Source organism: Sturnira hondurensis, unplaced genomic scaffold, assembly GCF_014824575.4.
Source record: "Sturnira hondurensis isolate 20B ecotype Veracruz unplaced genomic scaffold, ASM1482457v3 Scaffold0022136, whole genome shotgun sequence".
In the NCBI taxonomy this organism is placed as follows: domain Eukaryota; kingdom Metazoa; phylum Chordata; class Mammalia; order Chiroptera; family Phyllostomidae; genus Sturnira; species Sturnira hondurensis.
In genome coordinates, this window is record NW_028094767.1 from 1,229,306 (window position 1) to 1,243,460 (window position 14,155).

At 38.1% G+C, this 14,155-nt stretch overlaps 1 protein-coding gene across 4 annotated transcripts in view; it reads left to right on the forward strand.

Moving 5' to 3' along the window:
• Nucleotides 1-14,155, forward strand: part of COL12A1 (collagen type XII alpha 1 chain) — a 111,346-nt gene that overhangs the window by 47,063 nt on the left and 50,128 nt on the right. For all 4 annotated transcript variants that reach the window (XM_037034311.1, XM_037034314.1, XM_037034315.1 and 1 more), the window contains 11 exons: nt 359-505; nt 3,047-3,186; nt 3,730-3,859; nt 5,124-5,266; nt 5,571-5,700; nt 7,574-7,710; nt 8,787-8,916; nt 11,331-11,470; nt 11,720-11,852; nt 11,950-11,976; nt 12,325-12,467. In XM_037034311.1, coding sequence (XP_036890206.1) covers nt 359-505; nt 3,047-3,186; nt 3,730-3,859; nt 5,124-5,266; nt 5,571-5,700; nt 7,574-7,710; nt 8,787-8,916; nt 11,331-11,470; nt 11,720-11,852; nt 11,950-11,976; nt 12,325-12,467 — 1,400 coding nt within the window. The remainder of the gene's footprint in view (nt 1-358; nt 506-3,046; nt 3,187-3,729; nt 3,860-5,123; nt 5,267-5,570; nt 5,701-7,573; nt 7,711-8,786; nt 8,917-11,330; nt 11,471-11,719; nt 11,853-11,949; nt 11,977-12,324; nt 12,468-14,155) is intronic.

Below are 14,155 nucleotides of genomic sequence, written 5' to 3' on the forward strand. Positions count from 1 at the left end.
ATCAGAAAAATTCCTGCTTGGTTTTCCATGGCCCAGTCTTTATTTTTGATATCCGTATTTCACTTTCCAGAAGAAAACGTTGCAGAGACACTTTTTGGGGGTGGAGGTGGGGGTGGGAAATTGGTAGTAGAAGCATTTAGAAGAAGTTAATTCAGAATAGCTTTCAATTTACATTATTTTTTATTTGATCCTATTTTAGGATCAAATAATCATTTAGTAGATAATGATTTTGTTATTGAGGAAAATCATATATATGTTCTAATTGCCACTGATTATACAGGGTAGCCTGTAAAATTTTTGCTTCACTCTATTATTTTTCCTGAGAAGTGCTTTTAACTTGTATATATCCATTTTTTAGGTATTAAAAATGCTGATGAGTCTGAGTTAAAAATGATTGCATCAGATCCCGATGATGTCCACTCATACAACGTGGCAGATTTTGACTCGCTCTCCAGGATTGTGGATGACCTCACCATTAACTTGTGCAACAGTGTCAAGGGTCCAGGTAAGATCAGCTCAGGGTTTCTACCCTCAGCACTTTGGGCCAGGTAATTCTATTCTATTCTATTCTATTCTATTCTATTCTATTCTATTCTATTCTATTCTATTCTTATCTGTCTATCTATCTATCTATTTATTTTAGACAAGAACAGAGAGAGAGAAAGGAGAGAAGTGGGTGGGGGAAAGAGAGAGAGATATAGATAGATATCAACTTGTTGTTTGTTTTTCCATTTATTTATACATTCATTGGTTGATTCTTGTATGTGCCCTGACTGCAGATGGAACCCACAACCTTGGTGTCTCTGGATGATGCTCTAACCAACTGAGCTACCTGGCCAGGGGTGGGCCAGACAATTCTTATTTTGGGTGGGGGAAGGGATTCTTTTGTGCTTTGTGAAATGTTTAGTTGCATTCTCCTGTCCTGCCCACTGGAAGCCAGTAGCATCCCCTGATTGTGACAACAAAAAAATATCTTCAGAATTTTCCAAATGTCTGCTAAGGAGAATACTGCCCACGATTGAGAATCATTGATTTAGTCCCTGGTTTGTTTCTGATGACATCAACCTAGTAATGACTTCCAGCTTATCTGAGGACACTTGTAGTTGTACGTGCCTGCACACAGACACATACCCATGCATAAGTGGTGACTGGGGAAGGGAGAGTCTTTCTTTACTAGTGGATACGTATTTTCTTATAAAGCCTCTAAACTCTATAATTACTAACCTTCTATTAAATGGTTGTTCCTAGACTTTTATTTTCTAAAGTTTGATAGCTTTTTTGGAGGGTTAGGAATGAAAGAGGGGTCTTATATCTGATTTGCTTTGCCTTGCTTGGAGATGATCAAATTTGATACTTTGCACTTGTAACCCTTAAATGTACAGAGACAATACAATTTTAGAGTGTGGACCTTTAGAAATGATATAATCTGTCTTTACCTGGGAAGAAAACTGAGACTTAGAGAAGTTAAATTACACAGTGGTTAAGGATGTTTTTAGAGGTCTTTGAAAAGAAAAGTAGTTATTGAAAAGGAATTAAGATTTAGAAGTAAAATTATGGAACTGAATTTGTAGTGACAAAAGGTAGTGTGAAATGATTATTCTCCACATAAATCACAGGACAAAACATAATAAGCACCAAAACTGAAGATTTGTGGAAAATGAAATGCATTATATTATAAAAGTTTCTTTTAAGTACTTGTAATAGCAATGTGGATTATGATGAAGGTAGCCTTTCATTATTATCTTCTGGCTTTGGAAAGGTTGGAATGAACTTAACAAATAATGTGGTAAAATGGTTTTACATGCTTTGGGTACTGGGATACGTGTATCTGACTGTTCCTTCTTGAGTTTCTCACTCCAAACGCCTGCAGATTTTATTTTTTTGGATTTTGAACAACAGACTGACCTTTTCCCTGGAGAAATGGACCAGCCAGGAAACCAGTATTTGTAGGCTTCTGGCTCTGGATTAGCTGAGAGAGTTGTAGTTTTATTTAGTTGGAGAGAACTTTGAATAGGGATGAAAACATCTTTTATCTATTTTCCTTTATTTTTTTGTCACTATGTAAGAGTTGCATTCATTCTAGTTTCCCAGACAGTAAAATTGGTTGATAATTTTGTAGGCTTGATTATGACCCAAGTACAATAAAGGTTAGGATGCTAAGAATGGAAATGCTTTCTCCAGCTTTGGCTTCCAAAGAAAGTAGAAAGAATTTATATGAGAATAATTTGCCATGCTCATGGAGTCACTGGCTTAATTCTCTTTAAATTTTTATTTGGTACATCTTTCTAGTGGTCATAAGGAAGTTAATATTTCTATGTTCATTAATATTTATTCCAGATATTGTTTTGCATTAGTCATTTTACCTATATCTACCCACAGAGAATGCAATCACAGACAGTATGATGTTACCAAATTTTTAAAAACTTACTTGTTTCTCTCTTTGAGTATGAAAGTGGTTAGTTTCTTTTACCACCGAACTAGGTCCTGTAAAGGAACTAACCATGAACGAGAAACCAATTCTCTTCTTACAGACTGCAACCTGAATATAAATAATCAACATGCTAATGAGGACTGTGAACTTGGGTGGTACCAAAAGTTATGACAGAGACAGTGGACTTGTCAGGTCCCAAATCCTTACTTGTTGATTATAAATTAAACTTTATATGGATAATAAGTCATCACATTTATTAGATTATAAATTGATTACAAGGCTAGAGAGAGGAGAAAGTATCCAAAGGTGATTCAGAGGTTTGAGACTAGGTGACTGGTAAACTGGTGGTACCATGAGGAAGAGTGGGATCAAATGCCAGTGGGAGAAAATGAGCTCAAGTTTGAATTTTCTGAGGCTGAAGACTCCTCTGGGCATCTCTTCAGAGATGTCTTATGTGCAGTGGTCCTCTCTAATGATTAACTGTAGCTACTTAGTATGTGAAAGGATGTGTGTACAAACATGATTTGGAAACTAATAACATTTCGATCTAATTTCAAATTTCACCACCTTGGTGTAATAATGAAAACAGTGTATGTACTTTATTTCCACATGTAGGTGACTTGGCAGCGCCTTCTAACCTAGTTATTTCTGAGCGAACTCATCGTTCTTTTAGAGTAAGCTGGACACCTCCTACTGACAGTGTGGACAGATATAAGGTGGAATACTACCCAGTTTCTGGAGGCAAACGCCAAGAAGTGAGTAGACAACACCTCCAACCCCCTTCTTCCTGATGTTCAGATTGGATCTGACTCGTTAGGGCTCTGGGAGGATGTCGGGTAAGGAGCAAGAGGGAAGCAGGGTGCAGAACTAGTCACTATTCTAGCTCGTGCTAGGCAAACAATTCCCTTTGGGTTTAATTAAAGGAAAAGATCTCTGCTTAAATTCTTATGATTTTTGAGAGTTGAAGAATATCAATATGATTTTTAGTTAAAATTTAATTAGGGGATACTTGATTTGTTCACGAATTTATATTTAGAATCATAGAGTTAGAAGGGAACATTAAAGATGATCTATGATTACCCACTCTTTTTACAAGTAAGGAAACAACATTTGGGGGAATAAATTATGTGAACTGTCCAGGATCTCATTATAATGTGGTATTTTGCAAAAACAAAAGACAATGGCCTTATTGAAACATAATTTCTAAGCTCAGTGTAATTAACTACTTTGTAACTATAGTAGAAAAGAGGAAAGTGATTATAATATGTTGTTATTACTTAACCTTTTTTTTCCTTCAGTTTTATGTGAGCCGCCTGGAAAGTAGCACAGTACTGAAAGATCTGAAGCCTGAAACTCAGTATGTTGTGAATGTGTATTCTGTAGTAGAAGATGAATATAGTGAGCCTCTGAAGGGCACAGAAAAAACCCGTAAGTCAGATTAAAAATAAAATATCGTTTTTTTTAAGATAAAGAGGTGACAGCCCATGTGGGATTTTTGTCAGTCTTCCAAGTCATTCCTTTATTCAAATCCATTCAACAATGTACTGAGTGCCTTCTTTGTGAAGGTACTCAATAAATACACAGTGGTTTTCTGCTCTTACTGGTTACTCCAGCTGGTTTTCACTTCTTAAGGAAAGACACCACGTCGGGGGAAGGGGACCAAGGTTAGGAAGAGGAGCTGTACTGGATGATCTAGTTTCATTCCGTTGAAGGCCAGGTCTTCCTTCTGGCAATGAGATCTTTCCATTTTTTCTTTCCTGGCCTTTGGCCTTTGGCCTCTGGCCTCTGGCCTTACTAGAGAAGTTCCAATGCCTTTGACTTTGAGTAGAGTTTTTAGGAGAGATGTCCCTCACTCCTATTTCTGGTCATGTTTCTAAGGCCTTATGAATATTCTCCTTCCTTGTCCCATCCTCTTGGCTGGGCTCCAGGGGAAAGGGGGCCACTTGTAAGAGAAAGGGGTGGTTATCACTCTCTCTCCAAGGCAAGAATTGACTCTACTTACTTCTCGGTTCTCTAGGCCTTTATCTCTTTTCTTATTTCCCCTTATATTAGACCATAGGAGGTAAAAAGAAAATAATGTATTTAATAATAGGCAGGACTAATTGGACAATTCCTTAAAAGTTTAAACTCAATCTTTGGACAACAAAGAGAAAGTTATGTGGGTGTTGTGTGAAGAGGAGACTGCAAACTGTTTACTCTGCCTGTGGGCTTGGCTTCAAAAAGCCCGCAAATCCCTAAGTTCCAGTTAGTAATATATGACACTCTCAGTTAACAATTTTTTAAAATAAAGGTGAAATAAAATACTATGTTGGTTACTTATATATGAAATTCTATGATTAAAGGATAAACATAGTCAAATTAAAGATGTTACAGAAAAACAGACTGAAATATCAGGAAGTTGGTACTTATTTTGGCTTCCATATGGACTCATAGGAATAATATTTGAAGTTTAAACTTTCTTCCTCTTATGAAACAGTTGTAACATACAGTCCTGAGTATGAGGTAGCTATGAACAATGACATTGTATTTGTGGGGTTGGGGGGGAGAGGAAAGGATGATGTTAACTCTCACTGATTTCCCATAGTAACTTATTCTTTATTTAGCATATACAAATATCAATAACTAAGTATAAGCAATTAAAAATGAGCAGAAGGACAGGAATTAGACTGCTGTCTGTTTTGCATTCCAACAGTGCCTGTTCCTGTCGTCAGCCTGAATATTTATGACATTGGCACTACCACCATGAAGGTGCAGTGGCAGCCAGTGGGAGGGGCTACCGGCTACACTTTGTCCTTCGAACCCATCAATGCCACAGAGCCGACAAAAGCCAAAGAGGTGGGAGACGTTTGTTTCTTTTTTACTCGGTCTTCCTGAGACATGACAGTTTTAGAGTCTTCATTAACTGCAGCTACTTATGGACTGGTTTATACCTTTACACACAAACCAGAAAAACAGAAAATTAGGCCTGTGACCCGTTTTAGAAAGATTTAGCATGAAAAAGAAAATGCAATTCAGAAACATGAAAAATAAAAGTTGTGTTACAATCTAGTGATTACCGATGGGCTGTGATTGGCTGTCCCTGGTAACCGGAAACATTTGATCTGAGTGTCTGATCTCCCCTCGGCGTGTCCGTATGCAGATGCGTGTGGGACCAGCAGTGAATGATGTGCAGCTGACTGGCCTCTTTCCCAACACTGAGTACATGGTCACAGTCCAGGCAGCCCTGCATGACCTCACCAGTGAACCTGTCACTGCTCGAGAAGTCACCCGTAAGACATTGCCAATTTTTCTTCTTTTCTATTGCTTATAACATTCATTCAGATTTTTCTTTTACCCAGTGATGCTAACCATAATTTAATTATTTGTGCATAAGTTATAGGGTTATTATTTATGGCAATCAAATTTGAGAATTAAGATTAATTATAGACTTATGGCAGCATCTCAAATTGATTAAAGGATTTACATATCTTTTCACATTTAACATGCCCAATATTGAAGTGTATCTTACAATCAGTATTGTCTTACAGCTTTTCATAGCCAGATGTCTATCAGGGCATAGAACATAAAATAGTATATACCTTACAACTAATGCTGCTGTAGGTCCATGAAATACAGTTGGTGAGGATGGGAAGTTGGGTGAGTGTAGTTTTGAAGGAAGATATTCAGATTAAGATCAATATGTTCCAAATTTTTATTGAAGTAGAAACTCTGTGGCATATATGAATGTCTGTTTCAATTAAGTGAATTAATCAATTAACTCAGTCCAAAAACATTGATCATCTATTATACTCCAGTCACTGTGCACCAATAAATATAGGTAATGCGCCAATAAATAATGCAAAGCATCACAGAGTGCATGGATTCCATTCTAGTTTGCACTTCTCTCATTTGTAGATTGGCCCTTTTGGTGTCTCCTGTATGTTTCACTAGCACTTTTCCTGAAAAGTGCCAGTGATTGCACTTAGGACCCTTTGCCCGACCTAGCTGGGAGTTGGGTTTCTTGCTTGTTGAGGTGGGCATGCTGGGATAGATGACTTGGCTTAAATTTGGTGAGTCTCAGTCCACATTTCTAGAGAGATAAAGAAATGGGAAGGAATCTTCAAGGGGGAAAAGGGCCTGAGACAGAAGCATGATGGGGCAGAAAAGAGAAAGAGCCCCTCTTGGGTGGGACACTATAAATTCATGAACAAAAAATAGTCACCTTTTATATATTAGATCCTGTTTGGAGCTGGTGCTTTTGTGGAAATGGGTCAGTGGCAGATGGAAAGACTTGGGAGCCCAACAGGGATGAAGATACGTGTTCTGAGAGTGCTGGGAGAGAAGAGCCATAGTGGGTGAAAGAGAAATGTGGCTGTGGATTAGGCTATAGGGCTAGACCTTATCGGTGGAGACAGGGAGCTCAGAGAAATAAAAGCATTGAAGGGATGCGGTGCAGAAATGAAGGTAGAGAGAAAGATTCAGGAAGAGAGGTGTACAGAGTTTCAATGAGAGACAAAGGCATTTAGTCAAATGGGCAGCTGGAAGGAGTGAGATATGTCTAATATAGCAAAAGAAAACACATTAGTTATCTTCCTCCCTCTTCTTTTTAATGTGAAGCTTTGTTTGTCTTGGTAAAAATTTATTATTTGTATTTTCTTTTTACCATTCAGGTTTCTGTGGATTTTCTTATAAGTTTATTGTATACTTTCTTTTGGCTCATCTTCATTCTTCACTCTTGTAACCAGATATTTTTCTATCGCATTCTTAGGGTAGCTTGACTGTCTTGATTTTGGTTTTTACCTTAATCAATTTAAATATATGGTAAAGAAACATGAGTGATACATTTATGCTGAATTATAATTTATTATAGCTGAGCAGCAAGTAAGAGTTTATTGCAATAGGGTGTAAGAAACTAACATATAAGTGAGAAGTAGGGTTGTCATATAAATTTAAATGTATCCTGTTTTTAAAAAGACTTCTTAAGGATAATTCAGCTCTATCTGGTAGAATTATAGTACATTTACCATTGTAACCATTATATTTTAGTTATTTTCCTGCATACCTTTAAGTGTTCTCAAAACAGCTTCTTGAAGGCTTGTGTGGATTGCTTAGAGCTTTGGGGTTGAGAATCACATCTGGACCTAATTTCTCATGCATCTCCAGTGCCTCTACCCAAACCTCGAGACCTGAAACTCAGAGATGTGACCCACAGCACCATCAATGTCTCTTGGGAACCCACTCCTGGAGCAGTGCGTAAATATATTGTTCGCTACAAAACTCCAGAAGAGGATACCAAAGAGGTAGGTTGAAGATTAGAATGGGTTGGGAATTATTTGTTTTCCTAGTAGATTTAACAAAACAATCTAAACAAGTGTGTCTGATAGCATGTTTTGAATACTGTCATTTTGTTAGTATAGTGTTGAAAAACTATTATATTAATAAAACACTTTTTGAATATTGATAATATGTTGGACTGTCTTGTATTTAGTTAAAAATATTTTGCTGTATGATAGTAATCTTAAAAATATCACCCCTTAGTTACAGAATCTAAGTAGTAGTTCCTTTTCATGCAGATTACAGATATGGTGCTCTGCATTCTGTAAATTACTAAAAATATGTCAATAATGTTTCTAAAAATAAAAGCTAGCAAGGAGATGTTGGGGAGTTTGTCAGATAATAGGAAGACAGGACAGTTGGAAAGGACAGAGAGAAAGGATGAATATGTCATTAGAGGAGTGTCCTTTTGACAGTGTATGTTTTTGAGTGGAGAGGGCGGAGGAAGCCTTTTCCCTGACAACCTGATTCAAAGTGGAAGCAAACCAAGGGGCTTCACCCGTGAATGGGTTTAAAAATCGTGTGTGTTTGGGGTGGGAGCACTGATATTGGAATCTCAGGGGCAATTTTGGAATATAGAAATAGTTTCACCAAGAACCCAGTTACTGACTGTGCCAGCCATTTGTATTACACAAAAGCTAATTAATCCAGGTACACACATTCATTTCATCCTGGGATTCAGTTTCAAAAGAGGTACCGTGACCAGTGGGTCTCACAGGGTTCTTGTGCATGACAAATGAGATAATCCACAGGGCAACATCTCCAAAAGAAATGAGGCAGTGGTACAAAGGGAAGTGAAAAATGATTAGGTTGTTTAAATCCATAGGCAGTCATCATTTACCATGCCAGGTATGGCTCTAGTACACGCTTCTTTTTCCACATATGAATGATCTCCAGTTTCTGGACACTTATGCGATTTGGAAAAAACTACTTTTTTTTGGTACCACAATTCTTAATGCTCTTGTGCTGAGAGGTATAGTAAATGATGGAGAGACGTCAAAACTAAACCCTTTGTAAAAATAGCTCTGCTGCTCTATTACAGGTGGAGGTAGACAGGTCACAGACCAGCATCCCTCTCAAAGAACTCACCTCACAGACCCTGTACACAGTCAGCGTTTCTGCCGTGTATGACGAGGGGGAGTCTCCCCCAGCAACTGCTCAGGAAAAAACCCGTGAGTTGTGATCATGCTGTACTGGGTCATTTAGTTGCTTAAGGCTGTTTCTGCCAGTATTCCATAATGTTTGCATTCACAGGTTTTTAATTTATTTTTTTCTCCCCTTCTGCCTTTATGTTCATTTCTTTATTTGTTTATTTATTTTCTTCTCCCCTTCTACCTTTATGCTCATTTCTTTTATAATTTCTCTACTACTGTTTTTCCATCAGCCTCTGTCACTAATTCATCTTCTACATACTTCACTTGTGTGTGGGGGGGGGGTTGCGGGTGGCATGGGAGAGAAAAAGTACATACATTCTTGATATATGTTGGACATTTTCTTTGGAAAAGTTGCATTAGTTACCAAGTATTTTTGATACTTTCCTATGTGTAAAGGGCCATCAGGGTAACAAAATGTAAGCATCTTTACCATCAATAGTTCATGATTTCATTGTGGAGATAACATTAGTTGACACTACGTGGGGTTGCCCAAGAAAGTTGAGGTTTGTGGCACTCAGCTTGTACACATTCAGATTTCAGAGGAAGGGGAGAGGTCCAGGGGGAAGGTGGAGACACAGAACACTCTGCCTTACCCCCTCTTCCCTGCCCCATTATGTTGCTTCTTTGAGGGCTGCCTGTTTCTCTCTCTCCCACGGTACTTCCATAGCATTGAACCTGATTGTTATTGCCTGTCAGCCTCTTTTATCTATTCTGCTTTCCCTTCCTAATGAAGGCAGAGACACACTGATTTCATTGAACTTTGTATCTTCAGTGCTTGGCACAGTGTTCAGCCCATAATTTCCTAATTGAATAGTAGTTAAAAAATCAAGGTCTAGAGCCAGCAATATTCCAAAGAACTATAATGGGAGTCCCATATGCAATTTCAATTTTTCTAGTAGCCACATTAAAAAGGAAAAGAGATATAAAATTAATTTTAATATGTGTTTTATTTGACCCAGTATATCCAAAAAATTATCATTTCAACATGTATCAGTATAATAAATATTAATGAGATATTTTACATTTTTTCACCATAAGTCTTCAAAATACAGGATGTATTAATTTTATGCTTACAGCATATCACAAATTTGGACTAGTCACATTTCAAGTACTCAGTAATTGCATGTGGCTAGTGGCTCTCCTAGTGGACAGTACAGGTCTAGAGAATTTAAATGACTTGCCTGCCTCATCTAGTAACTTAGTGGTGGGATCAGTGCAATAGTCTGGAACTTTTATTTCCTATACAGTGATTTCCCTTGCCAGAGGCTCACAGTGTTTTCCTTTAGTGCCTAGCTGTCTGTGCATGATCAGGGAATCTTGTGCCATGTCCCAGCCTGCTCCTTAACACCAAGCAGTATCCACTTCTGTGATTTTCTTACCATTTGGTATCTCTTAGCTATTTCAGTTGCCTTCTTGACATCAGTTCTTACCTTGTAAGTAAGGGCAGTGGCTAGAGACAAAAACTGATGCAAAGAGTAGACCAACAGCTTTGCATCAATGTAACGTGAGTAGTAAAGAGAAAAAAAGGATAAAAGGCTAGTGGAAGCTGGTAATTTAGTATAATAAATTAATACTTTCAATGTAGGTTTTTAATCCTTAATTATTCCTAATGACTTAGATACATCTAAAGTGTGTGCTTGATGTCTTGATGACAGTTGTGCTTGTGAAAGTGGTGCCACTCTATCTCAGTGGGGCTTTTCACTATGATTATTAGAAACAAACTTTTGATGGCTCTGCGCTTTGTGTAGTTAGCTTTGGTCACCAGGAGGCTGAGAAATAATTGACAGTGAAAGTTTGGGATTGGTGGCAGACTTTCCAAACTGCTTGTACTGCAAACAAACTAGAGTGCCTGATGAACAGGTTTGTAACAGGGATTTCAGCAGTCATCAGCACTCCGTGGTTTATCTTCTCTTTAGACAGAGGCAGTTACAGTCTGCTCCACATCGTGTGTGAGATTTGTGATGGCAGGAGAAGCTCGTGCAAGGATTGCTCAGATCATAACATTTCATGGACCATGAAGGTTCATGCACTCTCTGACATTATATGCCAGAGTTTCTGCTTATGTGTTCTGCTCTGTGCAGGAGCCCTTGGTTTTCATTAGATTCTCAAAAAAGATTGAGATGCAAAATGATTAGGAGCCACTGAATTAGAAGAGTGTTACTAAATATTACCTTCTTAAATAGAACACAAATAATCACCTATAAAAATAAAAGTTAATAATAACCGATTATATCCATGTCGTGCTTCCAGTTTTCAGACCTCTCTCTTGCATTTATCTTTTGAATGAACTGAATTGGGGAGATATTTGCTTCTAAGCAATGTTTTCAGCCAGTCTTTCCATGTCCATTAAAATAAAACAAAGCGGTTTTATTATATTAAATTAAGCTTGTAGATCACAATAAAAAAATTAGTCCTGCCTTTTCTCACGACAGGCACAGTGCCAGCCCCAACAAACCTAAAGCTTACGGATGTGACTACAGAGAGTTTCAGAGGGACGTGGGACCATGCAGCTTCAGATGTGTCTCTCTATAGAGTAACCTGGGCACCTTTTGGAACCTCAGATAAGATGGAGGTAGTGTTAACTTTCTTTCCCTCTTTCCTCTCTATCTTTTTTTAGTGTCCCATTTAATGATAGGAAATCTTGTCTGGACCAATGTATTACCTGTGTTGCCAGAAAAGCACCCTTTCTTACTGGTGACATTTCATGGAATGACTCAAAGCAGGAACATTTGGCTAAATAGTGTCAGCAAACTGCCATTGAGTGTATGATATGCATGTTGACTTGATTTGTGTGGGTTTCTTTTTCTTCCTTTCCCCGCAGACCATCTTAAATGGAGATGAAAACACTTTGGTGTTTGAAAACCTGAACCCAAACACTCTCTATGAAGTCTCTGTTACCGCCATCTACCCCGATGAGTCAGAAAGTGATGACCTGAGTGGCAGCGAGCGCACACGTAGGTGTTCAGCCTTTAGGATGTTGTTATTTTAAAATTGATTTAAAAGTACAGCTATAGCGATATTAGTAATATTTCCCCCAAATTTCTTTTTTAGTGCGTTTGATACCTGCAACAACACCAGGTAAGAATTTAATTTGCTGAATTATATGAATGACCAAATAATGAATGAGTGAGTGAACGAACGAATGAGAAGTACCATACAATCCCTTGCAGACAGGCATTTTGCTTTTAAATTGTAAGGTGTTGATTGGGACTTCTTTTAAACAGGACTTTCCTGGAAAAGCTTTGTTTAGAGAGTTTAGAGTTTACTTTTCCTGGAAAAGTATTTGTTAAAGAGTTATTCAGGATTCAATGACCAATTTAGTTCTAAACCTAGAGAACTATTAATTTCCTTGGGAACAGTGCATATCTTGGAGGGGGGCGGCATTGTTCTGTGTGCTTACTCTGTTTCTCAACAATCTTCTTTCAGCTCCAAAGAGTGGCCCCCGAAACCTTCAGGTGTACAATGCAACATCCAACAGCTTGACCGTGAAGTGGGACCCTGCTAGCGGTCGTGTGCAGAAATACAGGGTCACCTACCAGCCTTCAATAGGCGAAGGCAGTGAACAAACGGTATTTTTTTTTGTAAAGACTATTACTTGGACAAATTCTGCCTTTTCCTCTTCAGACTTTTTTCACCTACAATATATAGTTAATCATACGTATTATTTTGAGAATTGTGAGATTTGCTGTATGGGGTAGAAATGTTTGACTCCATCCTTGATGGAGACTCAGAGGATGTTCTCATGGGAGAGGAGTGTTGCTTTTCATAGTAGCTTCACAGTATCAGGTATGTGCCTCAGTGCATCCACATTTCCCTTAAAAAACTATGAGTTGGATTATTCATGAATATATCTGAATTACTGAGTCTATTAAGATTTTTAATCATATCAGCCTACCTTAAACAAGTGCTGAAAGTCTGCTAAACTCCATTATTGTAGTTTTTCTTTTTTTGCCTGTCATAAGTGATCTTTTAGATCTTGTGTTTCCAGATCCATGTGCCCATTCACCTAATTCATGGTATTTGCCATTTTTATACTTATCTAAATGGAGATTGCTGAGGAAGATGCTAGATAAACTCAGTCTTCATCTTTTTGTCTCCCCAGTCTTCCCTTAGTTAACAGAACCCTTGTCCATTCACCTTGCTTATTTCTGTTGTCTGTCTTCAAACTTACTCCACTTTTGTTTTTATGAAATGACTGGAGCTGCACACTTTATCCTAGCTCACAAAGGACTATGATTTTAACACAGATGGGGTGATGCTTTTGGTGAGGTTCGGTATTTTGTTGACTTTTCTGGGGTGCTATAATGTTCCCTCATGTAGCTCTAGAGAGATAGGAGTTATTAACTTTCAATCATGTGACTAGCTGAGCTCCAGTCAGTGGGTCTTACCTCTGAGCAGTTTAGAGGAGTTAGCAGGTGTGGAGACTGGCAGTGATTGACGGTCTCTGATACTAGAGTAAGTGGGTTGAGCTGAACCAGAAATTCTCCCATCCCCAGTGTGACTTTTGAGTTGGTCTTTTGAGATTTCTATAGACCTTGACTTAGGTAGTTTGATACATTCAGATTGAGAATATGTCTCAGTTAAATATTACTTATATATGTTAAATATATTATTATTATCAAGAATAAACTAAATATCAACTATAACCATCTGGCTTTTTATAAAAAGTAAGACACATTGGATGAGTTGATATTTTAATGTCAGGAACAGAACTTCTTTTACTTATGCCAGGCCAGATTTAGGTAAAAATATAGTAGGATAAACTTGACATTAACATTCTGTTCTTAGTGACACTGACCCTCAGACTGCTGTCCAGATCTCTTTTACTGTCTCTCAGCTACTTATTAGAATGAGGTAGAGTCTCTTAACTGTAACCCCTGGAAACTATTCGTTGATGATCCCTAAGATTCGTTACTGTTAGGGGCCTTTTCATTTCAATGCTAGTCCATGGACTGATCAAAGTAATGAATCGCTGAGGCTACAATTGTCTTGGAGAGTTGGACGGAAGAAGTGGGCAGACACCCTCCTGCTTGCTCGTAAGGCTACCTCTATTACGTGGGTGCTTTCAGATGTGTTAAGTATCAGATGGCTTGCACTGACATTGATATTTTCTCTCATCACCTCAAATACTAAATTTGTTAAAATTCGCCACCGTAGTTCAATTTGCTTCTATTAGATAGAGGACTACAGCGATTCACCAAGGTTTCCTGTAGAACTTGAAAGGACGGGTGCGATGCTGGAAACATCTGGACTGTGC